Source organism: Amyelois transitella, chromosome 13, assembly GCF_032362555.1.
Source record: "Amyelois transitella isolate CPQ chromosome 13, ilAmyTran1.1, whole genome shotgun sequence".
Classification (NCBI taxonomy): Eukaryota; Metazoa; Arthropoda; class Insecta; order Lepidoptera; family Pyralidae; genus Amyelois; species Amyelois transitella.
In genome coordinates, this window is record NC_083516.1 from 10,288,766 (window position 1) to 10,315,470 (window position 26,705).

General features: G+C 39.1%; 2 protein-coding genes across 2 annotated transcripts in view; one reads left to right on the forward strand and one right to left on the reverse strand.

Annotated features, from left to right (window-relative positions):
• Positions 1-533: 533 nt before the first annotated feature.
• On the reverse strand, positions 534-12,541 carry LOC106138021 (probable ATP-dependent RNA helicase DDX56). The gene is made up of 10 exons (XM_060947497.1): positions 12,250-12,541; positions 11,949-12,173; positions 11,521-11,783; positions 10,844-11,104; positions 9,875-10,070; positions 9,000-9,149; positions 6,806-6,903; positions 6,200-6,341; positions 2,240-2,458; positions 534-1,616 (listed from the first exon to the last, which is right to left on the reverse strand). Exons 1-10 carry the CDS (start codon positions 12,307-12,309, stop codon positions 1,539-1,541), a joined length of 1,692 nt encoding a protein of 563 aa, XP_060803480.1. The 5' UTR covers positions 12,310-12,541; the 3' UTR covers positions 534-1,538.
• Positions 12,542-14,266: 1,725 nt separating this feature from the next.
• Positions 14,267-26,705, forward strand: part of LOC106138019 (E3 ubiquitin-protein ligase Ubr3) — an 86,936-nt gene continuing 74,497 nt past the window's right edge. Inside the window, exons 1-2 of the mRNA XM_060947584.1 lie at positions 14,267-14,831; positions 24,554-24,767. Coding sequence (XP_060803567.1) covers positions 14,615-14,831; positions 24,554-24,767 — 431 coding nt within the window. The 5' untranslated portion in view covers positions 14,267-14,614. The remainder of the gene's footprint in view (positions 14,832-24,553; positions 24,768-26,705) is intronic.

Sequence of the window (26,705 nt, forward strand, 5' to 3'; positions counted from 1 at the left end):
ATTGCTCTATCAATACGAAGAGAGTTATGAATGTGGATGAAGCGACGGAAGTATGCAGAGATCGTGGCAAGTGGAAAGATGTAGTCTCTGCCTACCCCTCCGGGAAAAAGGCGTGATTTTATGTAATTTGTATCAATACGATACTCCTTAACAGGCTTTTATAACGTGCAAACAAGTGACCCATATTACACGAATTATTACATACATATAATCACGTCTATATCCCGTGCGGGGTAGGCAGAGCCAACAGTCTCGAAAAGACTGATACGCCACGTTCAGCTGTTTGGCTTGATGATAGAGTCGAGATTCAAATAGTGACAGTCATATCCCTATTTCAGTTTTTCAACCTACCATAATAACTTTACCAAATCATGTTATACTTAAAACATTTACACATTATGATAAATAAATAACTTTAAAAAAGACATCCCATAGCCCAAAAGAAAATAACCAGTATAAAATAAAAACGTTTATTTACAAGTACTAACCGACGACGCGAAGAGCTGCGCGCGCGCACTGTGTGAGAGAGAAAGACATGAGACACTTTATTTTCTAGAAAAACATAGCTTTTTGATAAAAAAAAATAACACAAATAACCATAATTATTACTCTCTAATGCGTTAGCGTTGACATTAAAGTTCATTTGCAATGTCTAGACTTAAAACTCCAGCCATATTGAAATGTGAATTTCAATCATCACGCGATGACTTTCTGGCCTGCATTTGGTGATACCTAACATAAGACATAGACAACCGCAAATAATATGAATGCCTAACGTTAAAAAAAACATACAATAACTTTTGTAAAAAGAGAACCACCTCGAATCGATATCCTCTTTTTTTGAAGTCGGTTACATTTCTTAAACCTTCTCCTACTTAAGAGACCTTACTTGGAGGTTTGGTGTATGTTTGTTTAACTTGTTCTAAACACTTTCCTGAAAACCGCATCAAAATCGGTTCAGCGAAATGTGAGATAAGCGATCAAGGAATAAATGATTATGATTATGATAATCGCGGACAAACATACATACAAACAGGTCAAACTGAGAATCATCTTGCCTTTTTTGAAGGTGGTTTTAAAAATGACACACAACGCATATCTTTTGTATGGAATGTTGCTTAGTTATTGCATACAAGATTCGGAGGCGGAGCGTAAGACATTTCGTAACATTTGAATTTGTATGAAACACTACACATACAATCTGCAACAACATATATACATACATACATATGGTCACGTCTATATCCCGTGCGAGGTAGACAGAGCCAACAGTCTTTAAAAGACTGAATGGCCACGTTCAGCTGTTTGGCTTAATGATAGAATTGAGATTCAAATAGTGACAGGTTGCTAGCCCATTCTATCTTAAAGCCAAATAGCTCTGAACGTGGCCTATCAGTCTTTACAAGACTGTTGGCTCTGTCTAACCCGCAAGGGATATAGACGTGATTATATGTATGTGTGTGTGTATGTATAAAAACAAATTTTGATAAATCAATTTCAAACGGCCACTCTTCCACTCTTCAGATACTAACAGGATGCTACGTGGTGCCGGCGGTGCTGGCGGTGGAACTCTTCGTCTTCAGCTCCAGACTCCGCAGCGGATTACTCTGGCGCGCCTGTTGACAAATTAACAGGTTAATAAAAAGTTTAAAGACACTTTTACACATTACAAAATTTTCTCTTTGGATGTGTGATATATATTTTTGTAATTAGTATAAAAAATGGCGTGTAACCACACGCACCTTTAAAAAAAAAGAATGGGACTACTCCATCTCGTTCCCGTGGATGTAGTAAAAGGCGACCAAGTGATAGGCTTATATACTTGGGATTCCTCTTTAAAGCGACGGACCAGCAACTTGTCACTATTTTAATTCTATCATTCATCAAACATCTGTTCTATTGGTCTATTCGAGATTCAAGTCAAGCTTAATTGGACCGGAACCGATTTTGTCGAATTGATTATGCCGTGTGGTTCTCGGCACCAATACAAAAAAGAATAGGACCACTCCATCTCTTTAAGTCCTAAAAGGCGAGAAAGGGATAGGCTTACAAACTTGGGATTCTTCTTTAGGCGATGGGCTAGCAACCTGTCACTATTTGAATCTCAATTCTATCACTAATCAAAATAGCTGAACGTGGCCATTCAGTCTTTTCAAGACTGTTGGCTCTGTCTACCCCGCAAGGGATATAGACGTGACCATATGTATGTATGTCAAACCAGTTAAAAATAAAAACTCACCAGTCGTTTCAACGTCCTGACGTTCTGGTAATTCTTCTTGGTCTTCTTCTTAACCGGGGCCTCGGTGATCTCCTGATCGGCTTCCGGCTCCTCGTGCCTCAGCGCGGCCGGCAGCAGGTACTCCGGTATGTGGGCCAGGTGTTCTTGGAGTTTGACCGTGTGCAGTGCCTTGTCCCGCCTGAGAGCCGCTAAGTCAGTGGGGTTCTCTTCGAAGTAACCCTGGGGGGAAGATGATGGGTTAGATTGGGCGAGTGAGAGATGGTGGGAGGGTGAATTTTCATTTCATGATTTATTTTAACTGTTTTAGTGTTATCATTATTTTTATTGTATAACCAAGAATTTGATTACTAAAAATTGATTATCTTTTGTTTTTTAGGTAGTTAATACATTTAAACTGTTAAATATTTGACTAATTTATGAGAAAATTAAAATAAAAAAAATATTATGTTGAAGTGAATGATGCTCTGTAGAAATAAATGACAAACATCGTTGAGGTAAATGATAAGGTGTTACAGGTAATGACGAAAAATCAGGTATATTTATTTAAAAAAGTCAAAACTTCTCTTGTTAATTCAAAAAACTTAATGAAATGAAAAATCCTCTTAACTATCGATTATTATAATAGCTTAACTTTGATAATCTGTGATAAATTTTAGGGCATCAGTCGACATCAGTTATCAACGCTAAGTTGACTGATTCAGGTCAACTTAACATAAATCGACCTCATTTATTTCTCATAAAATAGCTTTACAGACTTATAAATCTTAGGACACCAATCAACATAATAAGTCAGGTCAACTTAACGTAATTCAGTCTCATTAATTTCTAATTAAATAGCTTAACAAACTTATAAATCTCAAGACACCAATCGGCATAATAAGTCAGGTCAACTTAGCTTAAATCAGTCCCATTAATTTCTAATTAAATAGCTTAACAAACTTATAAATCTCAAGACATCAATCGGCATAATAAGTCAGGTCAACTTAACGTAAATCACTCTCTTTAATTTCTAATTAAATAACTTTTTTAACAAAGTTATAAATCTTAGGACACCAATCGACATAATAAGTCAGGTCAACTTGGCGTAAAACAGTCTCATTCATTTCTAATTAAAAAGTTAAAAAAAATTATAAATCTCAAGACACCAATCGGCATAATAAGTCAGGTCAACTTAGCTTAAATCAGTCTCATTAATTTCTAATTAAATAGATTAACAAACTTATAAATCTCAAGACACCAATCGACATAACAAGTCAGGTCAACTTAGTGTAAATCAGTCTCAATAATTTATATTTAAATAGATTAACAAACTTTATAATGTAATCTTTGATAAATCTTAGGACACCAATCGTCATAATAAGTCAGGTCAACTTAGCTTAAATCAGTCTCATTAATTTCTTATTAAATAGTTAAACAAACTTATAAATCTCAAGACACCAATCGGCATAATAAGTCAGGTCAACTAAGCTGAAATCAGTCTCATTAATTTCTAATTAAATAGATTAACAAACTTATAAATCTCAAGACACCAATCGACATAATAAGTCAGGTCAACTTAGTGTAAATTAGTCTCATTAATTTCTATTTAAATAGATTAACAAACTTTGTTATGTAATCTTTAATAAATCTTAGTACACCAAACGACATAATTTTCGACATTTTGCTAATATATATTTTAGAAATAAATCAATCTATATGTAATAACAAATATCGTAAATCTTATTAAGCAACACTAAAAAACGGGAATCACTGATCTATTCATCAAAAATATCCTTAGAAATCATTCACCGCAACAACTATTGTTCAGTAAATGATGTTACGATAAATGACGAAACAAAACAAAACCTTTCGTGACATGTACTAACTAATAAAAACACGTGATGTGATTTCGTTCATTTTTAATTGAAAACTAAAAAGCGTCTAGCAGATAAATCCTTCTAATAAAAAAAATACTTATCACAAATTAACGGAGAGTTGTTTAATGACGTGGTTTTGTGACAAAATTGCAGAAAACTTTCTTGATCCGCTCTTTTATACAAACGCGTGTGCACTTTCTGATGTCTCGGCCGCTAATAAGGGGTCGAGCGGCGAGGTCCGGGAATTCACTATGAATATGTTTGTAACTAGTATTTTTGTTCAATATTTTTGCAAAACTCAAACCCGGAAGTCAATGACGAATATGTTGTAACAAAATTTCAAATAGTCAAATAATGCTCAATGAGCAATATAGAGATGGAAAATAAATAAAAATTACTTAATTTAGACAGTAACCAAAATGTATATGGTATAAACAAGGAAAATTTAGGAACCAATTTTAAGTAAACTACAAGTATAGTAAATATTCTGTAAAATAACGTGGCGGTGAATGACTTTTCGTAGCTGATTTTACGAAATTTAATATATAAATTGTAAAAATTTCTATTCTCATCTTAAACATGTTATAGATCATTTAATAAAGTTTATTTTTGAGCATCATTCAATTAAATAAATATTTATTTTGACTTTGTTTAATTAAGGAACACAAATAATTTACTATTTTGAAAATCTACCCGGGAGATTGAGTGGGAGTCACATCAGGGAGAAGATTAGTCGTTCATCAATGTTTTATGTGTGGTTGTTGTCATCATTTTTAGTAGAATCTTTAGTAAAAAAACAATATTGTATTACACCATTTCGGCCTCTATGGTGCAGTGGTTGTACGCTTTTGCCCTGACACAGGAGATCCCGGGTTCGAAGCCAGGGCAGGACATGATGAGAAACGAACTTCCTCTGATTGGCCTGAGTCTTGGATGTTTATCTATATAATTAGTCGTATTTGTCATAAAATATAGCATCGTTGGGTTAGTATCTCGTAACACAAGTCTCGGACTTACTTCGATGCTTACTCAATCTGTTTAATCTGTCCCGTATATATTTATTTATTTACTATGCAATATAAACAAAGAAGAAGTATTGACAAATAGTATTATGCAGCGCGAAAGTCTAAAATCAGTTATTTCTTGATTGTATAATAACTTCCACTTGTTCTAGAACATTCCTCCTCTAGAGAGAGAGAGAGAGAGCGAGACGCCACCAACCTGCAGCTTCTTGCAGTTGATGAGCTCCTGCTTGATCTCCTTCAGCCTGGCCTCCCTCACCGCGATCCTGGTCACGGCGCGCCAGGCGTCCCGACTCCTGTACCTGAACCCCTCCACTTGTTCTAGAACATTCCTCCTCTAGAGAGAGAGTGAGAGGGACGCCACCAACCTGCAGCTTCTTGCAGTTGATGAGCTCCTGCTTGATCTCCTTCAGCCTGGCCTCCCTCACCGCGATCCTGGTCACGGCGCGCCAGGCGTCCCGAATCCTGTACCTGAACCCTTCCACTTGTTCTAGAACATTCCTCCTCTAGAGAGAGAGAGAGAGAGAGAGAGAGAGACACCACCAACCTGCAGCTTCTTGCAGTTGATGAGCTCCTGCTTGATCTCCTTCAGCCTGGCCTCCCTCACCGCGATCCTGGTCACGGCGCGCCAGGCGTCCCGAATCCTGTACCTGAACCCTTCCACTTGTTCTAGAACATTCCTCCTCTAGAGAGAGAGAGAGAGAGAGAGAGAGAGAGAGACACCACCAACCTGCAGCTTCTTGCAGTTGATGAGCTCCTGCTTGATCTCCTTCAGCCTGGCCTCCCTCACCGCGATCCTGGTCACGGCGCGCCAGGCGTCCCGAATCCTGTACCTGAACCCTTCCACTTGTTCTAGAACATTCCTCCTCTAGAGAGAGAGAGAGAGAGAGAGAGAGACGCCACCAACCTGCAGCTTCTTGCAGTTGATGAGCTCCTGCTTGATCTCCTTCAGCCTGGCCTCCCTCACCGCGATCCTGGTCACGGCGCGCCAGGCGTCCCGACTCCTGTACCTGAACCCCTCCACTTGTTCTAGAACATTCCTCCTAGAGAGAGAGAGAGAGAGAGAGCGAGACGCCACCAACCTGCAGCTTCTTGCAGTTGATGAGCTCCTGCTTGATCTCCTTCAGCCTGGCCTCCCTCACCGCGATCCTGGTCACGGCGCGCCAGGCGTCCCGACTCCTGTACCTGAACCCCTCCACTTCTTCCAGTGCGAATTCGTACTTCCTGTGGGAATTCTGGTCATTATTATAGAGTATAAGATGGGTGATAGTAGAGAAATTGTGGTTCAATGTCAGTGAGAAGATTAGTCGTTCATCAATGTATTATGTGCTATGTTTGTCATCATATAGAAACTTAAAAGATATATATATAAATATATAGATATATAAAGATGGTGCCATGTGGTTCCCGGCACTAATGAAAAAAAGAATAGGACTCCATCTCTTTCCCATGGATGTCGTAAAAGCCGACTAAGGGATAGGCTCATAAACCTGGGATTTTTTTTTTTTAGGTGATGGGCTAGCAACCTGTCACTATTTGAATCTCAATTCTATCATTTAGCCAAAATAGCTGAATGTGGCCATTCAGACTTTTCTAGACTGGTGGCACTATCTACCCCGCAAGGGAAATAGACGTGACCATATGTATGTATTTTAATAGTATTAGTTTGTATTAGAATTACAACTTACTGTAAAACCTTTTGACTGTTGAAACCTTTCGCCAAATGTGACTCCACAGCGTCCATCAGTGGCTTCTCACGGATTGAGACAAAAGACAACACTGATCCCTGTGAACAATGTAAAAGTTATTGGAAAATGTTCTAGAATAGTTTAAAATATGGTACGCCGTGTGGTTTATGGATTTCGTAAAAGGCGACTAAGGGATAGGCTTATAACCTTGGGTTACCTCTTGTAGGCGATGGACTAGCAACCTATCACTATTTGAATCTCAATTACCTACAGCCGAACGTGGCCTTTCAGTTTTTTCAAGACTGTTACCTATGTCTTGCCTGCAAGAGATACATATAGACGTGACTTTATGTATGTATAAAATGGCGGATAAAATTTCGGACGTTTTTCTTTATTTGGCTCTTATCTGTGAAAAATGTAAGTATATTAGTTGATCCCGTGCCAATTGCCGTGCGGATCCCGGCACAAAAAAATAATAGGACACTATCTCGTTCCCACGGATGTCGTTAAAGGCAACTAAGAGATAAGCTTATAAACCTGGGTTTCTTATAGGCAAGCCAAACAGCTGAACGTGGATTAATCTTTTGAAATTACAAAACTGCTGGCTCTGTCTACCCCGCGAGGGATAGAGACGTGATCATACAAGTGTCCAACACACCTGGTTGTTCCCCCTAGCCGTCCTGCCAGCTCTGTGCACGTAAGAGTTGACGTCGAGAGGGAAGTCGAAGTTGATAACGTTGGCGATGTGCTGAAAGTCTATACCCTGGCTCGTTAGTCTTCTGAAATGACAAGACTGCTGGCTCTGTCTACCTCGCGAGGGATAGAGACGTGATCATACAAGTGTCAAACACACCTGGTTGTTCCCCCGGGCCGTCCTGCCAGCTCTGTGCACGTAAGAGTTGACGTCAAGAGGGAAGTCGAAGTTGATAACGTTGGCGACGTACTGAAAGTCTATACCCTGGCTCGTTAGTCTTCTGAAATGACAAGACTGCTGGCTCTGTCTGCCTCGCGAGGAATAGAGACGTGATCATATAAGTGTCCAACACACCTGGTTGTTCTCCCGAGCCGTCCTGCCAGCTCTGTGCACGTAAGAGTTTACGTCGAGAGGGAAGTCGAAGTTGATAACGTTGGCGACGTACTGAAAGTCTATACCGCGGCTCGTTAGTCTTCTGAAATGACAAGACTGCTGGCTCTGTCTGCCCCGCGAGGGATAGAGACGTGATCATACAAGTGTCGCACACACCTGGTTGTTCCCCCTAGCCGTCCTGCCAGCTCTGTGCACGTAAGAGTTGACGTCATGAGGGAAGTCGAAGTTGATAACGTTGGAGACGTACTGAAAGTCTATACCGTGGCTCGTTAGTCTTCTGAAATTACAAGACTTTTGGCTCTGTCTACCCCGCGAAGGATTGAGACGTGATCATATAAGTGTCCAACACACCTGGTTGTTCCCCCGGGCCGTCCTGCCAGCTCTGTGCACGTAAGAGTTGACGTCGAGAGGGAAGTCGAAGTTGATAACGTTGGCGACGTACTGAAAGTCTATACCCTGGCTCGTTAGTCTTCTGAAATGACAAGACTGCTGGCTCTGTCTACCCCGCGAGGGTTATAGACGTGATGATATATAGTTAGTTGAAGTGTCCAACACACCTGGTTGTTCTCTGGAGGGATATAGACGTGATGATATATAGTTAGTTGAAGTGTCCAACACACCTATACCCTGGCTCGTTAGTCTTCTGAAATGACAAGACTACTGGCTCTGTCTACCCCGCGAGGGATAGAGATGTCATCATATAAGTGTCGCACACACCTGGTTGTTCCCCCGGGCCGTCCTGCCAGCTCTGTGCACGTAAGAGTTGACGTCGAGAGGGAAGTCGAAGTTGATAACGTTGGCGACGTGCTGAAAGTCTATACCCTGGCTCGTTAGTCTTCTGAAATGACAAGACTGCTGGCACTGTCTACCCCGCGAGGGATAGAGACGTGATCATATAAGTGTCCAACACACCTTGTTGTTCCCCCGGGCCGTCCTGCCAGCTCTGTGCACGTAAGAGTTGACGTCGAGAGGGAAGTCGAAGTTGATAACGTTGGCGATGTGCTGAAAGTCTATACCCTGGCTCGTTAGTCTTCTGAAATGACAAGACTACTGGCTCTGTCTACCCCGCGAGGGATAGAGATGTCATCATATAAGTGTCGCACACACCTGGTTGTTCCCCCGGGCCGTCCTGCCAGCTCTGTGCACGTAAGAGTTGACGTCGAGAGGGAAGTCGAAGTTGATAACGTTGGAGACGTGCTGAAAGTCTATACCGCGCGAGACGCCGGATTCTTTGTCTCTCTTGCGCTTCGACGCTTGCTGTGAACAAAGTAATGGTATTTTATAGTACCTATGCTTGTCTGTTGTCTCTCTTACGCTTTGACGCTTGCTGTGAACAAAGTAATGGTATTTAATAGTACCTATGTTTGTCTGTGACACCGGAGGTCCCGGGTTCGAATCGAGGCCAGGGCATGATGGGGAAAGAACTTTTTCTGATTGGCCTGGGTCTTGGATGTTTATCGATATATAATGTATTTAGTATAAATTATAGTATCATTGAGTTAGTATCTCGTAACACAAGTCTCGAACTTACTTCGAGTAGCCTTGTCACTCAATCTGTGTAATTTGTCCCTTATATATTTTTTTATTTATTAAATACGCTTTTTGTTTTTTATAAGACTGCACCGTCCTGTTAAGCTAAGACTTTACATATTATTCGCCATTGAGCGGTATCAGAGTGAACATACATACCTACATACATACATCATATAATCACGTCTATATCCCTAACAGGGTAGACAGAGCCACCAGTTTTGAAAAGACTGATAGGCCACATTCAGCTATTTGACTTTAAGATAGAATTGAGATTCAAATAGTAACAGGTTGCTAGCCCATCGCCTAAAATAGGAATCCCAAATTTATAAGCCTTTCCCTTAGTCGCCTTTTACGACATCCATGGAAAATGAGATGGAGTGGTCCCATTCTTTTCTATATTGATGCCGGGAACCACACGGCAAAATAAAACCAGACCGGCCAATATCTACCTTTTTCTTCTTGGCTCTCTCTTCAATAGGCAGAATGCCTCCGTCGGGTTTCTCCAAGGCCTTCTCGTCCGATGCTATGATGATCTGGTACCGTCCCCGGTTGAATTGGTCCACGGAGAGGCAGCGCACGGCGGCGGGCAATTCAGAATTCAGCACGCATGAGCCGATTTTGAACTGTTCCAGGTATAATTTTAATCTGAGGAAAAGCAAAATATAATGTATTGTTAATGGAGTTGCTTTTAGCAAGATTTTTTCATGACAGAGCTGGTGGACCGGGTGAAAATAGCTACATATTGAACACTAGCTGTGCCCGCGACTTCGTCCGCGTCGAATAGTTATTTTGGGCATCATTGGATTTTTTTTCACACTTTCCATTATTTCTTCGCTCCTAATAGTTGCAGCGTGATGTAGCCTTCCTCAATTCTTCCTCGCAAAAATAATTTTTCAATTCGAACCAGTAGTTCCTGAGACTAGCGCGTTCAAACAAACAAACAAACTCTTCAGCATTATAATATTAGTATAAATGAATCATCCCTGCTCTCACTGTAGCATATTAATTGTGTAACCTCATCATACACATGCATATGCCGAGTGGAAACCTTTTGGTCGCATCATGTAATTTTTTTATTTCTATGTTTGTGAACCATGTAATGTTACCTTTTGCGCCAAATAAAGATTTTTCTTTCTTTCTTATTATTGATAGCATTTAGAAACATGCATAATAGTCATGTCTATATACCTTGCAGAGTAGACAAAGCCAATGGCATCGAAAAAAAATGAAAGGCAACATTCAGCTATATGGCTTTTAATGAAATTGAGATTCAAATAATGACAAGTTGACAGCCCATCACAAGAGGAATCCCAAGTTTATTAGCCTTTCCCATGCCATTTTACGACTTTCATGGTGGATATAACGTCTGTAAACTGTCATTTACATACTCTACTTCTGTTTTCCAATAAGATACTTACTTATAGCACCTATCCACAGTCCTCACAAATATGATACTCTTTCCTCTGACCAGGTTCAACTTGAGCAGAGCATACAAGATGGCCGCCTTATCATCTTCTTCCGCAAACAAGTGGTAATGCTGGAGTTGTGAAGATGGCGCGAGTTCAGGCTCTTCCAGTTTCAGCGTGACAGGGTTACGGAGAACAATCTTCTTTAGACTTAACACATCATCGGATAATGTGGCTGATGCAAGCACTGCTTGGTATATCTTTGGTAAATGGCTGAAATCAAAAATATATTTGATATCCTGACTGTATTTGAGATAGTAAAAGTCTGTCCAAGGAGCAGCGAGAAAGACGAGGTACAGGGGCCGCAGCCTCCTGATCGATGCATCAGTGCTTAGCCAAACACTCCTTCAACTGACTAGCTAGGCACAGTGCGTTCCAAAGACATTAAAACCTACTTGTAATCTTGTTTTCAAACTAGTATTCCACATTACATAACAGTCTTAATTTTTTACCTCCTTGCCTTTATCGTAATTCTTTAATTCATTGCCTCCTAAAGAGCATTCCGGATACCTGGATAGTAATAGTGGGCTGAATCAGAAAACTATACCATATAAATAGTGATCATGAGTAGATCCAAGACAGACTAGGAAGGTCACAATTGCGATAAAAATTATTAAAAAAAAGCTCACCTTAACAACTCTTTAATTTCAGCTTCATATCCAAACGAGAATATCAAGTCTGCCTCATCCACAACCAACATAGCCAGATCTTCCTTCAGCCTCATGTTGTTAGCCTTTAGATGCGCAAGTGCCCGTGATGGAGTCGACACAACTATATCCGGCTTGTCCATTAATAGGGACTTTTGTATTTGCATGTCCCCACTTGATGATATATCGACAAATCTTACTTCCCTGGCACATTTGAGGGTTAAATCACGAATCACAGAAGCAATCTGAAAGTTTAGAATCATAAAGTCTTCTGTACCTAATTTTTTAAAATATCATAGTTTGTTAACAATGTTTTTAAGGATTAGAGAAGAACTATATATACTTATATAAATACAAATATTAGGTACTAGTTTAATAGTGCATGATAAAACACTTAAAAATATTCTAACCTGCCCACATAACTCCTTGCTAGGCGACAACACCAAAGCTCTGATGCTTTGATGGCGGCTGGTATTCTTCAAGTTCAGAATCTTCTGGATAACCGGGATGGTAAACGCTGCGGTCTTTCCTGACCCAGTGCGAGCACGCATGAGAACATCTTTACCCTCCAACAACAGAGGAATAGCTGTAGCTTGAATCAACGTGGGTTCACTCCACGATAACTGGGATATAGCCTAAATGAAAGAAACCAAATGATAAAAGACCAGTTTAATGTATAGTTAGAATCATCATGACTGAATTATGGTTTACCTTTAGAAGCCGATCATCTAACTCCATTTCATGAAACATAACCTTCTTTTCTTCATCCATATCTTGTGTTTTATTCACTTGCAAACTAGGGATCTGTACCTTAACACCGGTACTACACCTAATAGTGGTACTATTTAAAAATAATGAAAAGTGTAGGAAAATATTTCATTTGACTGTGAGTTTTACTACGGGTTTTGAGAAACCAAACCAACACTTAAAATAATATCTGCAAAACCAACCAAACTAAATTAAACCAGCTGCACGACAAGACCACGCGAATTCACATGTCAACTTCAATGTGACAACGACAATAATTTTAGAATCCATGGAAAAGAAAGGGGAGGTAGATTTCATTTCGTAATCGATTTGTTTAGTCAATTAATTAATATAATCTCAGCTTCAATCGGCATTATTTCTCACAGAAGTAGGCAGAGACTACATTTTTCCTCTTTCCACGATCTATGCATACCTACTTTTGTGTTTTTTATGAAAGAGTACACATTGCCCTTGATCAACTTTTATAAATATGCATGGGAAGAGAACCAGCTGGCACACACCATGATTTTTTTCGCTACCAGAGCACTTGCTACTATGTGTGATTAATGTGTATCTTCTTATTCCTTTAGTTGCCTTTTATCACGATTTAAGAAGAGAAGACATCCATGGGTAAGCAATGGAGTGGTCCTATTCTAATAAAGTGGTAAAAACCACACGATATACAAAATAAAATTGAAAATAAAACAATTAAAAAGATACTTAAAACAAAAAGATAAGAAATGATCACAAAATATAAATTTTAAATCTGTGTAAATAATAAAACAAATATGGAAAAAAAACTGAACCCATATTCTTCGACGTGAGTGAAATCGATGGCTCTAACCACTGCGCTTCTAGTAACATTGACGAGGCGCCGATATTATCCATCTCTAACGAAAATATTAGAAAATTTATCGGATAAAATAATAGTGCCGTGTGGTTCCCGGCACCAATACGAGTGCCGTGTGGTTCCCGGCACCAATACGAAAAAGAATAGGACCACTCCATCTCTTTCACATGGATGTCGTAAAAGGCGACTAAGGGATAGGCTTATAAAATTGCGATCCTTTTTTTTAGGCGATGGGCTTGCAACCTGTCACTATTTGGATCTCAATTCCATCATTAAGCAGAGCAGCTGAATGTGGCCATTCAGTCTTTTCGGGACTATTGGCTCTGTCTACCCCGCAAGGGATATAGACGTGACTATATGTATGTATGTATGTATGTAAAATAATATGTAGTACCCAGCCAAATCGAATTTTTACCTCCATATACACCTATATTTCCGATTTCAACGAAATCGTTGGGGCCATTTTACGAGTAACACGAGTACAAACACGTCATATTAAACGAGCCATATTTAATTCAATTGTCACATTAATCTTTTTAAATCATACATATTTTTGTGGTCAATTATCGATAGTAAAACAATCGATTCTTCGTCACCAATTCAGCACACGATCAGTTTATGAATGTTGCCATTATCAAAATTTATGTTTAAAATGTGAAAATGAAAGGAAATTTTTGTTTTCCCTGATTTGTTTATTTTAAACCTGATTACTTTATCATGTTTTTTTCAAATTTGTTTATCTTGGTCAAGTAAGAAACATCACAAGAAATTTTACATTTAGGAGTGTTTTTCGTTAATACATTTTGAATATAAATAAAAAAATTGAGAACTGTATTATTTCGGAAAGTTTTAAGTGAGAAACATCTTTTAAAATAGTTTAAAATATATACATAATATGTCGTCGTCCAATCGATACTGGAAACGACGGCACTTTGTTATTTGGCCGACCATATCGAGATGTTCTTAATCTTAAGTTGGGCAGATATAAAATATTAAATTTTGTCGATATTCCGATGCATTAAATTATACTTACTAATTTTCTTGCCATAAATAATACTTTAATCAAATTCTACTCTGTTACTTGAAACAAAATTGTATACATATGAAAAATTTTTGGGGTAATTTATATTTTAATTGTGTAAACACCAAACAAATGGCCGTCAATGGACGTCATTGGCCGTGTTGTTTTCTGCATTGGATTATTTCAACTTGAGTGTGATAGAATCAAGAAGCAATCTATTACGTCTATTTTTGTTTATATTATGTTTTTGTATCCCACATATCTAAAATGTCCTGAAACTATCAAGTGTTAGCATATGTGGAAGATGTTGCGCTACGAAGGCGTACGACGGGCCACAGTTCATTGCCTTATGTAAAACTCGAAATGGTGTTTCTTCCGTGAGTGACCGAAATAATACAGTGACTTATGTGTATAGTGTGGTGAATTTTGGTGTCAGCGCTTATTGAGAAAGTGACAAAATGTCTACTTCTTCGGCGCAAGTGTTAATGAAAAAGGGCAAACGGGGTGCAGCTGGATATATACACGCGGAGTGCGTCAACGGTTCTTCGCAACACCTCGGGCCCTTGCTGGATGTTCTACTTAATCCTAGTAAAGCAATTGACGAGTGGGAGACGGTGGATTGGTGTCGCTGGCTCATTGCGGGAGGTCGAACGCCTGATGAATTTGCAGCTATTGGTAAGTGCCAGTATAACTGTACTCCTGCCTCTCGGTTGGCTTTTTCTAGGTTATGAGCAGAGTAACACTTATTAATGCGAACAAAGAGTCATTCTTGTCTCATCTTGTGCAAATACACACAGGTTGGCACAATGACCTTCACTTATTTGACATTTTGCACCATTGTATTTGTTGTCATTGTACTCACTGTAACAGCAACAACTTAGTTCTATTTGTTCTTATCTAGTAAACTATATGTTTTACTGATAAAAAGCAATTATTAACTCATTACTTTGTACTGTATTTTCCTCATTCTGGGAGGCAACATCTGTCTACAGTATATAGTTGTAAAGCAAGATTCTTGTCCTCGCCATATTTGTGCCCTCAATGTCATATCATAATACTGTGCTATGAGCATGATCACTGCAATTAAATATTGAATTGAGTATGACAATTGTGTTCTTTTAAAACTGACATATAATAATATATCTTTGAGGCAGATGTCCATATCTCACTCCATAGCCCAGAGTTTCTATTAACATCCTATTGGAATGAACTGAACCTTTTAATAACCTTGGAATAGTATGGCAGCTGTGGAGGAACACTGTTGAATTCAAATGGTATACATGACACAGATCTCCATAGGTGCAGCCATCTCACTTTAGAACATCTCCAAATGACCTATTTATATGAATCAACATAATAAAAATAAAGCTGTAGGAATGTGAGTTTCCATCACCTTCTGTGGAAGTGTTTCCTTCCCAATGCATTCAGTTTCCAAGGGGTGGCTTTTAGTGGCGTAGCACTGTGAGTGGCCATGTCATAGACCCTACCTCCTTAGGAATATACAGACATGCGCTATACATAAACACCACACACACTTGGCTTGCCTTGCTGGCTGACAAGAGTGGAGACGCAACGGAAGATTCTATGCTCCATGTTATGGTGCAATAGTGGGGGAAAAGCATGAAGTCTTACTTCATGCTCATGAAACCAGGGCTGCACCTCCTGGCACTCTATAGCTGCTTCTAACGTGTTGTGCCCTGCCTGTCGCAGGGTGGCTTATGTCGATTGCTCACAGGCTGTTGAGGGTTAATACCAATGAGCAGCAAGTAATCCTCCATTCATCATCCTAGTACAAAATTTGAGATAGGTTTTGTGGTTGATGCCTATATCTCACTCCATAGCCCAGCAATCTAGTCCACTAGCATCCACATGACTCGGACTAAGTAAATCCCTGCCAGGCAATAGTTTGGCAGCTGTAGAGGGCGTAGAGGGACAGCTCTCCATAGCTGCAGCCATCTTCTTTTAGAACAAAAGGTAACAAATGACTCCTTCATGTTGGCTTCAGCCCCATGCCATCATAATATGCAATTTAATCTGAACTGAACTAATCTATACAATCTTATACAATAGGTTGTTGTTACATCATGTCATGCAATTCAGCATGCCTTGTGGCACGGACCACCCTCTAAACTCAACAGGATTGTGACATTCTCTAGCTGTGAGCTTCTCCATGAGCCTTAAGTCGTCTTCCCACTTTGATGATGTCCTTGGCTGCATTTTCCTTGGGATACCACTCTGTGACTATTTTGCTCCATTTCACTATGGGGTTCTGATATCCACATAGCCAATCCATTTCTAGTGGTTATAGACCAGTATCAATTTGTAAGACCAGATTATACTACAACTTTGGTCTTTTTAACCGTCTTAAAAAAATAGGTAATTCTCAGTTGGATCTGTATGTGTAACAACACGTATTTTGTTTGATATTCGTCGTATTTTATTCATCAATACACCTTGCTCATCAATGAAGCAATAACTGCATCTCAAACTTCAGTGACGTCTGACAACGAAACAGACAATACCCAACCTTACCGCCGTCATACGAAGGGTCACGCACTGTCAAAAATGCGCACTTAGACGGGATTTTAGGCCAGAGCACACACAAAGTAGATAGGAAGCAACGCAGTTTGAAAGCGGTCCCGCACCAAGTTGTAATACAAGGAACTCTTTTAAGTTGTCACATTGCGGCACGTTCGAATTTTAAATTTAATGTGATGGGTTCTTGTATTACAACTTGGTACGCGCTTTCAAACTGCGTTCCTTATGACTTTTGTGTGCTCTGGCCTTTAGGGTCAGCGACCTCTCTCTTTCCGTATGGTATTCATAATAGGAAACTAGGATAACGAGATGGTGATCGCGTGTCTATTATTAGTTAGTGGCTCGTTCGTGCGCGTGCGCAGGAGAAGGCTTTTTTTGCCACCTGCCTCTCGGGAGCGTTGGCGCACCCTGACAGACAATGCGTTCGGTGTTCTTGATATCACATTACTCGGACTAGTGTCCCGCCCTGGCTTACAGATGCTTTTAACACCCGTTTTTTTAAACATAACTTAATACAAATTCAGTTCGGAAACATTGGTGGGATGCCTAAAGGAAATCTTTACTTCTATACTAATATTATAAAGCTGAAGAGTTTGTTTGTTTGAACGCGCTAATCTCAGGAACTACTGGTTTAAATTGTAAAATTCTTTTTGCGTTGAATAGACCATTTATCGAGGAAGGCTTTAGGCTATACAGTATCACGCTGCAACTATAAGGAGCAAAGAAATAATGGAAAATGTGAAAAAAAAAACGGGGAATATTATTGTATACATCCTTGAGGGCTTCAATGATGCCCAAAATAACTATTCCACGCGGACGAATTTGCGGGCACAGCTTGTCCTAAATAGTTTTTTTAAACATGTTTTCCTATCAGAAATGTATTTTTCCTCTAAGAATAGGACCACGCTAAGTCAAAAAAAAAATACAATTATTTAATACCGTGGTGGGCGTCAAAAGAGGCGATTAACCACGAGGTACTTTCTTAATAAGGGTAAAAACATTCAGCCCTTAGCTGGTTGATTGTACAAAAATTACTTTCTTACACGTGTTTAACGATCACCTGCCATTGTTTATAGTCGGAACAATGATGCCTCTGGCTGTTCAAAATGGCAATTTTGAATTCACACTCGTTAGATAATGTAGCAAATGTATAGTGAACTAAACCCTGTTTAAAACGATGTAAAAGGCCGTTAGGGAGAAGGTTCTAAGATATATTTTTGGTCATAATAAACTAGAACACGCCTGCGGCTGTGCTACCGCGGGAATGGTGGGAAAACTTCTCTTTGCACCCCTAGACCAGGAACCTGCATGCTAAATTCCAGATCTCAGCCGACTTAGTAATATGACCTGTTTTTTGTGATGTGTCAATCGGCCAGGTATTCAATCAATTAGTCAGTGAGTCAACCTTAAGATAAATTTAAGGAATACAGCAGATATACAACGAGTCTGGATTGGAGTGAGTGAATTCTTCAATAAAGATAACATACATATGGTCACGTCTATCTCCCTTGCGGGGTAGACAGAGCCAACAGTATTGAAAAGACTGAATGGCCACGTTCAGCTATTTGGCTTAACGATAGAATTGAGATTCAACTAGTGACAGGTTGCTAGCCCATCGCCTAAAAAAGAATCCCAAGTTTGTAAGCCTAGTCCTAGCCCTTAGTCTTATTATAAAGATAACGTTGATGAAAATTATATGAAGAAAAACTGTTTGATTTCACTGGGTCACTCAAGTTGGCGATGATGTCAGCTGTTGACATAAATTCTAGTGTAATGATTACAACGTTACATTTCAATCGTTATGCATACGGCGTATCAATGTCAATGGCGCATACCTTGCCAGTAGTACGGCATAAACTCTAAATTTGTTCTAATACTTTAAAAAACGGCTTCATCTCTTCCATATGGATTTGATGGAAGAGTTAGATAAATGGAAGAAGCACTTTTACCCAGTGAACCAGTTAAGATAACAAAACCATGTTCTAAGCTGGGTTTGGTTCTTTGAAAGGCTCACTTATGTCAGACGGGTGTCGCTCTGTGTAGTGGTGACCTGACTTCGACCACGTCATAATGAAAAAGCGAAACGGCGATAGTTTTTCGAGCGATAAAAACGACGTCGCGCGTGTTACGGGGTTGGTCCAATCTAAAGTGGTCTCCGGTCTCAGACGTTAACGCCAGGAAGACGAATGAAATAGTTTATAAGCCGTTAGCCATATTTATTTATAGGGCGCTTATCCACCAGCAATGTGCTATATAAAGTGATCAATATTGCCTAGCATGTTTGGTGGGAAATTACCTTTAGAGCACATAAAACATTTGTTAACTGAGAACCTTGATGGTTGCCCTTCATGCGAGTTATGAATTATGGCAATATATCGCCATTAAATTGATTTAGTAGTTCACTATTTACATTTAGTTGTTCGCGTAAAAAATAAATTAAGTATGACAGGATAATTGGATGCATTTCAATATTTTTTGTCAAACAAGTCTTTTTGAGAATGTGCTATTTATTTATTTAAGTGCCGTGTGGTTCCCGGAACCATTACAAAAAAGAATTGGACCACTCCATCTCTTTCCCATGGATGTCGTAAAAGGCGACTAAGGGATAGGCTTACAAACTTGGGATTCTCTTTTAGGCGATGGGCTAGCAACCTGTCACTATTTGAATCTCAATTCTATCATTAAGCCAAATAGCTGAACGTGGCCATTCAGTCTTTTCAAGACTGTTGGCTCTGTCTACCCCGCAAGGGATATAGACGTGACCATATTTATGTATGTATTACAAGAAAGAGAGCGCAACGCATATTTGTCATGTAAGTACATACATATTACGAGTCGAATAAAAAAATCGATAAGTACATACGAGTACATATTATAAAAATCGATATTTCATTACAAGGCATGCATCGGGCACATCTCAAGTTGCCTCAGTTGCTGTGGGGGACGTTGACTTGGCCCGTTTCGCGGTTGGTCTTAGTCACCTACATCGGACGTTGACCCCGAACAGCTGATCCGCGAGGCTCGGTTACACTTGTCGGGTGCCACTCGTGTTTATCGGGGTTTAATGACATTTTATAGACAGACAGTGATGATGGCTGAAAAGGTTTTTTTTAAATATACGTTTATACATATAATCACGTCTATATCCCTTGCGGGGTAGACAAAGCCAACAGTCTTGAAAAGATTGATAGCCCACGTTCAGCTTAGCTTAATGATAGAATTGGGATTCAAATAGTGACAGGTTGCAAGCCCATCGCCTAAAAGAATCACAAGTTTGTAACCCTATCCCTTAGTCGCCTTTTACTACATCCATGGGAAAGAATTGGAGTGGTCCTATTCTTTTTTGTATTTGTGCCGGAAACCACACGGCACTTTTAAATAACTTTGGATCCTTCTTTTATGATATGGGCTTATAACCTGTCACAATTTTAATCTCAATTTGATCATTTGGCCATGAACGTGCCCTTTCAGTCTTTTCAGAATAACTTTGCCCTGTCTACCCCACAATGTATACAGACGTGACTGTATATGGATGTATGTACGGATACATAGGAATGGAAAGAGACCCAGGTTTGATGAGACCCAGTTCTGAGCTCGTTGCAAATTTTAAGAAAAATTAAGCAAAATATATTTTTATTTAATTTTACGAAGTTTATCAGAATATAGGTTTACTGCAGCAACAATTTCACCATAATCGTTATAGTACTTTATTAGCTAATTGCACAAAGAAAATAGGGGAGATAACAGAACAACAGCCTGTACTGGCGTGCCTCATTAACTTGCCTATTTATTGGTTAGTTTTTATCGATTTCACTCTGGTATTTACAAAGCCACTTAAGTGCCTAGAGTACGTGTTACAGTGATAACATTTAAGGAAAAGAAAGTGAAGTCATAATTTTATCACCACCTTGCGACTGTGATGAAAAAAATTGTATTTTAAATTCGGTTCATTGTGTTCACTTAAGGGTGTGTTCACAACACAACACAAAGTTTCTTATGCATGCATATAATCACGTATCTTATATATATTATAAAGCTGAAGAGTTTGTTTGTTTGAACGCGCTAATCTCAGAAACTACTGGTTCGACTACCGAACCTACCCTACCCGAAACCGATCAGCTTGTTTCACTCGAATAGACTTATGAATGTAAGTGAAGCGAAAGATGTATACGGGAATCGTGTGGAAAGATATAGTCTGTTTCTTGGAATCAGACTTGTTTTTTAAGTAAATGTACGTACAGTATCCGGCATAAAAGTTGACCCTAGAATTGGACATTCCCGGGATGAGCAGTAGCAATGTTTCATGTTAAAAATTTAAAGTCCATACGTAAGAATTTTGTTTCAACTTAAGTGCCGGTCCCTGTGTGTTAGTACGTTCAGTACCCGACGTTTACAGCCTGCCAGCCAGTATTGAAGCAATAGGCTCATGAACCATAGAGTAAAATCCGCAATGTTTTCCAACGCGACAGCGCAGGGCATTAACCACGCTGCACTCGCGCGCACCTAGTAATTATAGATGCATCGGTCTATTGCAGTCTGCTGGACTGTGAAAAAGTGACGTAGAATGTTACCACGGCGTATAGTGCCGCGGTAATGATCTAAGTGTACGTCACCATTTCTGACGTGTCGTACTGGAATTTGACGTCATAAGTGAAAGGTTAAAGAAATAGGGGAAGACCGAAAAAGAGATGGATAGACGGCGTAGTCGACGACTAGTGAGATGGCAATTGACAGAAGTAATTGGAAACAAAACTAATATACTGTGCTAAACCCACGTAGAAAGTGGGAAATGTTAAGGACGAAAAAAAAACCTTGTTGACGTGCGGTAGAGAAAAATGGGATCACTCTAATTTTTTTTATTTAAAAAAAAAACATGCATTTAAAGCACGTTAATATTTATAGAAGCATCGTCAGTTGCGGTGCAGTCGGGTGGAGTAAGTTATTATGCTGTAGTAGTTTTCAGTGCTGTGTGGTTCCCGGCACCAATAAAAAAACAATAGGACCAGTCCATCTCGTTCTCATGGATGTCGTAAAAGGTAACTAAGGGATAGGCTAATAAATTAATATTCTTCTTTTAGGCGACGGGCTAGCAACCTGTCACTATTTCTATCATTATGCCAAACAGCTTAACGTGGCCTTCAAGACTGTTAGCTCTGTCTACCCCGCAAGATAAATAGATGTGATTATATGTTAGTATCTAAGTTTAGTTTTAACAACTTTACTATAACACAATGAAGCATGCTACATTTTTATTTTTGTAAAGGAACTAAATATGTTATTATTATCTCATCCTACCTACATTTTCTATAATGCTATGTTAATTTCCAACAATGCTAACTACATATCTGCGTGACTTAAAAAAATACCACGTGTTTACCGTGTGTCAGACGGGAGATTCTAGACAGTCTTTTTGATCCCAAGCCAAATATAATGTCTACATCATACAAATAAATATACTTATCGGCCGCTTCTCTCTCATTTTATTCCACTGATAGTTTTTTTTTTAGTTTCGTCAGTTCGTAAAGTTTTTTTATCCCGTCATATTTCTTGTACATAATAACTTTTTTTTATTTATGGGCACCGTCAGCTTCGTTACATGACTATTGGCTCTTATGTTATCTCATTGTGATCAGGCGGCGATAATCTTTGATTCATTATAAATAGTTGTTTTTTTATGATCGGAAATTGGGAACTTCCCCAAGGGTTTTTCCTCAGTCTTTTGGAACAACAAAAATCTTAAAATTTAACATACATACATATATTTCTTGCGGAGTAGACAGAGCCAACAGTCCTGAAAAGACTGATAGGCCACGTTCAGCCGTTTGGCTTAGTGATAGAATTGAGATTAAAATACCGCCAGGTTACTAGCCCATCGCTTGAATGAAGAATCCAAAGTTAATAAATCCTTTAAAAATTTAATCTATACTAATATTATAAAGCTGAAGAATTTGTTTGTTTGTTTGTTTGAACGCGCTAATCTCAGGAACTACTGGTTCGAATTGAAAAATTCTTTTTGTGTTGAATAGACCATTTATCTAGGAAGGCTCTAGGCTATATTACATTACGCTGCAACTATTAGAAGCGAAGAAATAATGGAGAATGTGAAAAAAAACGGGGTAAATTATTCATCATTGAGGGATTCAAATAAGGCCCAAAATAACTATTCCACGCGGACGAAGTCGCGGGCACAGCTCGTATGTGATACACAACTTCTTTTTGTTACACGTGTGACTCAGCAGTGATCTATATTTTTGTATGAATAATTTTGAGTACTAATCATTTACTTTAGACCTACCATTGCCGCAGATATCCTTCGGATGTCGTACTTTTGTCAAAATATTTCCTAGTTGCATCGGTCTACGATCTGACTTACATCAATCCTTGTCTTGTCTGTCTTGGGAGTTTTTAATACATTTTCCGATTGTTAGTTCCATTCTCTTTTTGTCGCCTCTAAGATGTCTACATAAATAGGACCTATTCTACTGTGGCGGTATTCGCAAGGCTACATTCTGTAAAAAAATGACTATCCAATTAAACAACATGAGAACATATAATACTGAATTCTTACTCAAATAAATTAATGATGTTATAATACATACAGAAGCAAAAAATAAATAGTAACATCTCATTCCGTCTCGCTCCAATTAAGCTATCTTTCAGCGATACTAATGACGATTTTAATGTTTTTTTTTTTAATTGAGCTTGTATCAGAATATGGCTAAACAGTAATTCTAAGGCATGATTCAGCGATGACTTGACTTGATTTTTTTATGTGGTTATGTCTTGTGATGTTAAGATATCGATTTGTGGTGACATGACGATGATGATTTAATGATCCTAATTATATTTTTGTATATTTTCAAGAACCACTTGTTAACATTGGGATCATATTAATATACCAATTAAGGAGACTCTGACGTCAACGGCCTATCAACATTAGTAACAATAGTTAGTGACTATATAGTTAACATTTCTTAAAAAAGGTTACACACAGTAAGGATCACATTCGAAACAAGCAGATAACCCGTTTAAGCTGTTGATCAGATTGAAAATAACTTACTACTCGACGAATAAAGTACTAAAATGCATCGCTTTAAGCAGGGCGTTGTCGAAATTAAATTTTTAACCATTTCAAGGAAAGTTACTCACACGTTGGTTTCATCAATAAAAGATACACTTCCATTAATCTTTATTGTGCTTGCGATAATAATTTTGACCATTTGTAAATGACGAAAAACGTTTTTTTTTTCTCTTTTTTTAAACACAATCCTAATCTCGCTTCGTGAGCGTCGGTTGTCGAATCGATAAGGTACCCGAAGTGCCATTACCAATGAATATTTTCGAAATTATTTAGTACATTACACACGTACATTAGTTTGAATACAAACAGATGCTCTTACTATGAGGGAAAACATCGTGGGGAAACCTTCACATTCCGGCAACTAGATGTGCAACCATACGACCCATAACGGGCTAGGTTCCCCTGCAAAGGTTGTGGAGGTCAGACGGGAGTCGTTTCATGTTAAAAGCTGACTCAGCCAATCCAGGATCCAAAGTCAAAGGCATACCCCGGGCTCCTGTCCAGAATGGTGAGCAACCGGTACTAAAGCCAGGAGGGAGAAACACATTCCTAATTTCGCTATACTTTTTGTCGTTATTGAAGAAAATGCTGCAGTGCAGTTTGTTACCTCTTCTTCTGCACTGACGCCTTGGAAGCGGCAGTAAACTTAGTTTTTAAGTAATTTATTTGACGTCAACCAATGTTGTTAAACCATACTTTTTGACAATTATTAAGCGATACATAGTATCCTATAGTAATGAATAAAAATTTTGAATTTGAATTTTGAACTTGTCCCCAGTCCGGAGCTACGACAAGCACGACAAATGCGGCCTCGTGTGGATACCGAGGGTGGTCGCGTACAGGTGTCGCACTTGTGGCATATCGCCATGCATGTCGATATGTCGCGAGTGCTTCCACCGCGGCGACCACAGCACGCACGACTTCAACATGTTCCTGTCGCAGGCTGGCGGCGCATGCGACTGCGGTGACAAGTCCGTCATGAAGGAAGACGGGTGAGTGCTTGTGTAGACCTCTCTTTTTGTCTTTAAGCCGGAGTGAGACAAATTTAGTCACGTGTAGTAAATCGGAGATGTTCTAGCAAAAGGTCTGGTCAAGAGTATCCGAAACCGACGAGCTTGCATGAAGAGGGTTATGATTGTGGATGGAGCGAAAGAAGTATGCAGTGATCGTGGCAAGTGGAATGATGTGGTATCTGAGAGACCACGTATTTATGTATATTTATGTATGTATGTAGATCACATAAGTGGTCTGTCATGGAAGAAGTCTGATGAGTAGACCGCTTTGTACCGGGTCTGTAGCTATCTAAATGTGATCTCCTTGGATACCGGGTGGGTCTGTCTTGAAGGTAGACGGGTGAGTAGACCACTCTTTGTGGTGGAGTTGATATGTCACAAGGTAATTAAAAGACCTTGTAGGAAGTCCAGGGAGACTTGTAGGTGAGAAGACCACTCTTTTGAATTTAGAATGTTGTACTTACATACATACCTACATACATATAATCACATATCCCCTGCCGGGTAGACAGAGCTAACAGTCTTAAAAGACTGACAGACCACGCTCAGCTATTCGGCTTAATTATAGAATTGTGATACAAATAGTGGCAGGTTGCTAGCCCATCGCCTAAAAGGAATATCAAGTTTATGAGTCAATCCCTTAGTCGCCTATTACGATATCCATGGAAAAAACATGCAGTGGTCCTATTCTTGTTCCTACTGGTGCCGGGAACCACACGGCTCATGTTGTACTTAATCGGGTCACACACCAAGAGGATGAGTTTGTCTCGAATGTCTCCATCAAAGAGCCTTTGTGACATAGACAATGCTAATTCTAAACTAGGTTATGATAATGGCGATGATATTAGACAAGGCGATGGAAAATTTCTATATAAATAATTGAAGTCTGAGCCTTGAGATGAAGAACAATTTATTTGCAAAACAAATGAGTAAGTAATGTCTATTGATGATGATACGAGTTGTGGGGACAAAAATTTGCAATATCCATCCTATTTAAAGATCAGGTATAAATTACTAATGAACCAAGAAAATTACTGATATATCGTGTAGGTACGTACGCGTTTTTGTAACACTGCCAAATGTTTTTCGTGATGGATGCAATTAAAGTCCGTGTAATAGTCATAACACCAAAAAAAAAAGTTTAAAAACCCAATAAGTCCTCATCAGAAAAAATAGGAGTAAGTACTTTTGGTCTTAATATTCCCACGGTAGCTAAAGTCAAAGCTGGTATATAGATAATAAGATATAAAGAATAAGTTCTGTCACTGCCTGTGCACACGTAAAAATGAGGTTGATAAAGGCTCGGCTCCTATACGTTGCTTACATAAGTGGCCTTACCTCACTCAACTGTAAATAGTTCATAGTTATAAATAGCCTAAAAAGGTGCGTTTACACATTGAAATGCCCGTCGGTGGTGGAGTTGTACTAAGGAGACGGCTTAAGGAACCGGTTCCTCGGGAACCGATGACGTCATCGCACCCGCAGAACAGGATGCGAAGTCGCGGTAATAGTCTAGTATTTGTAGTTATTGGCGATGCATGACGTCATTCGCAGCTCATCGGTTCAAAGACAAAGTATTAAGTGTCTTGTTAGTGTAATGAAGTCTTCCTTCATCTTGGTAATTATTTTTGTATGTATTGGCAATCTATAGAACGAGTCCTGAATCCTGAAAATCTTCTGTCTCTCTCTTCTGGTTACTCGTTTTCTTGTTTAAAAAGAACCAAAATACGTTAAAAAAGAACTACATTTTCACTTTTAACCTAATTTAGTGATAAATAATAATTGTTGATGATATTTTATTACCACAGATCTAAATGATAAAAACTTATAGTAAAATTTGCAAGATTGTCTGCTTAGAAACCGTATATATACTGGTCCAACCAAAAATGTTGGTCATAGATGAATAATATGAATGAA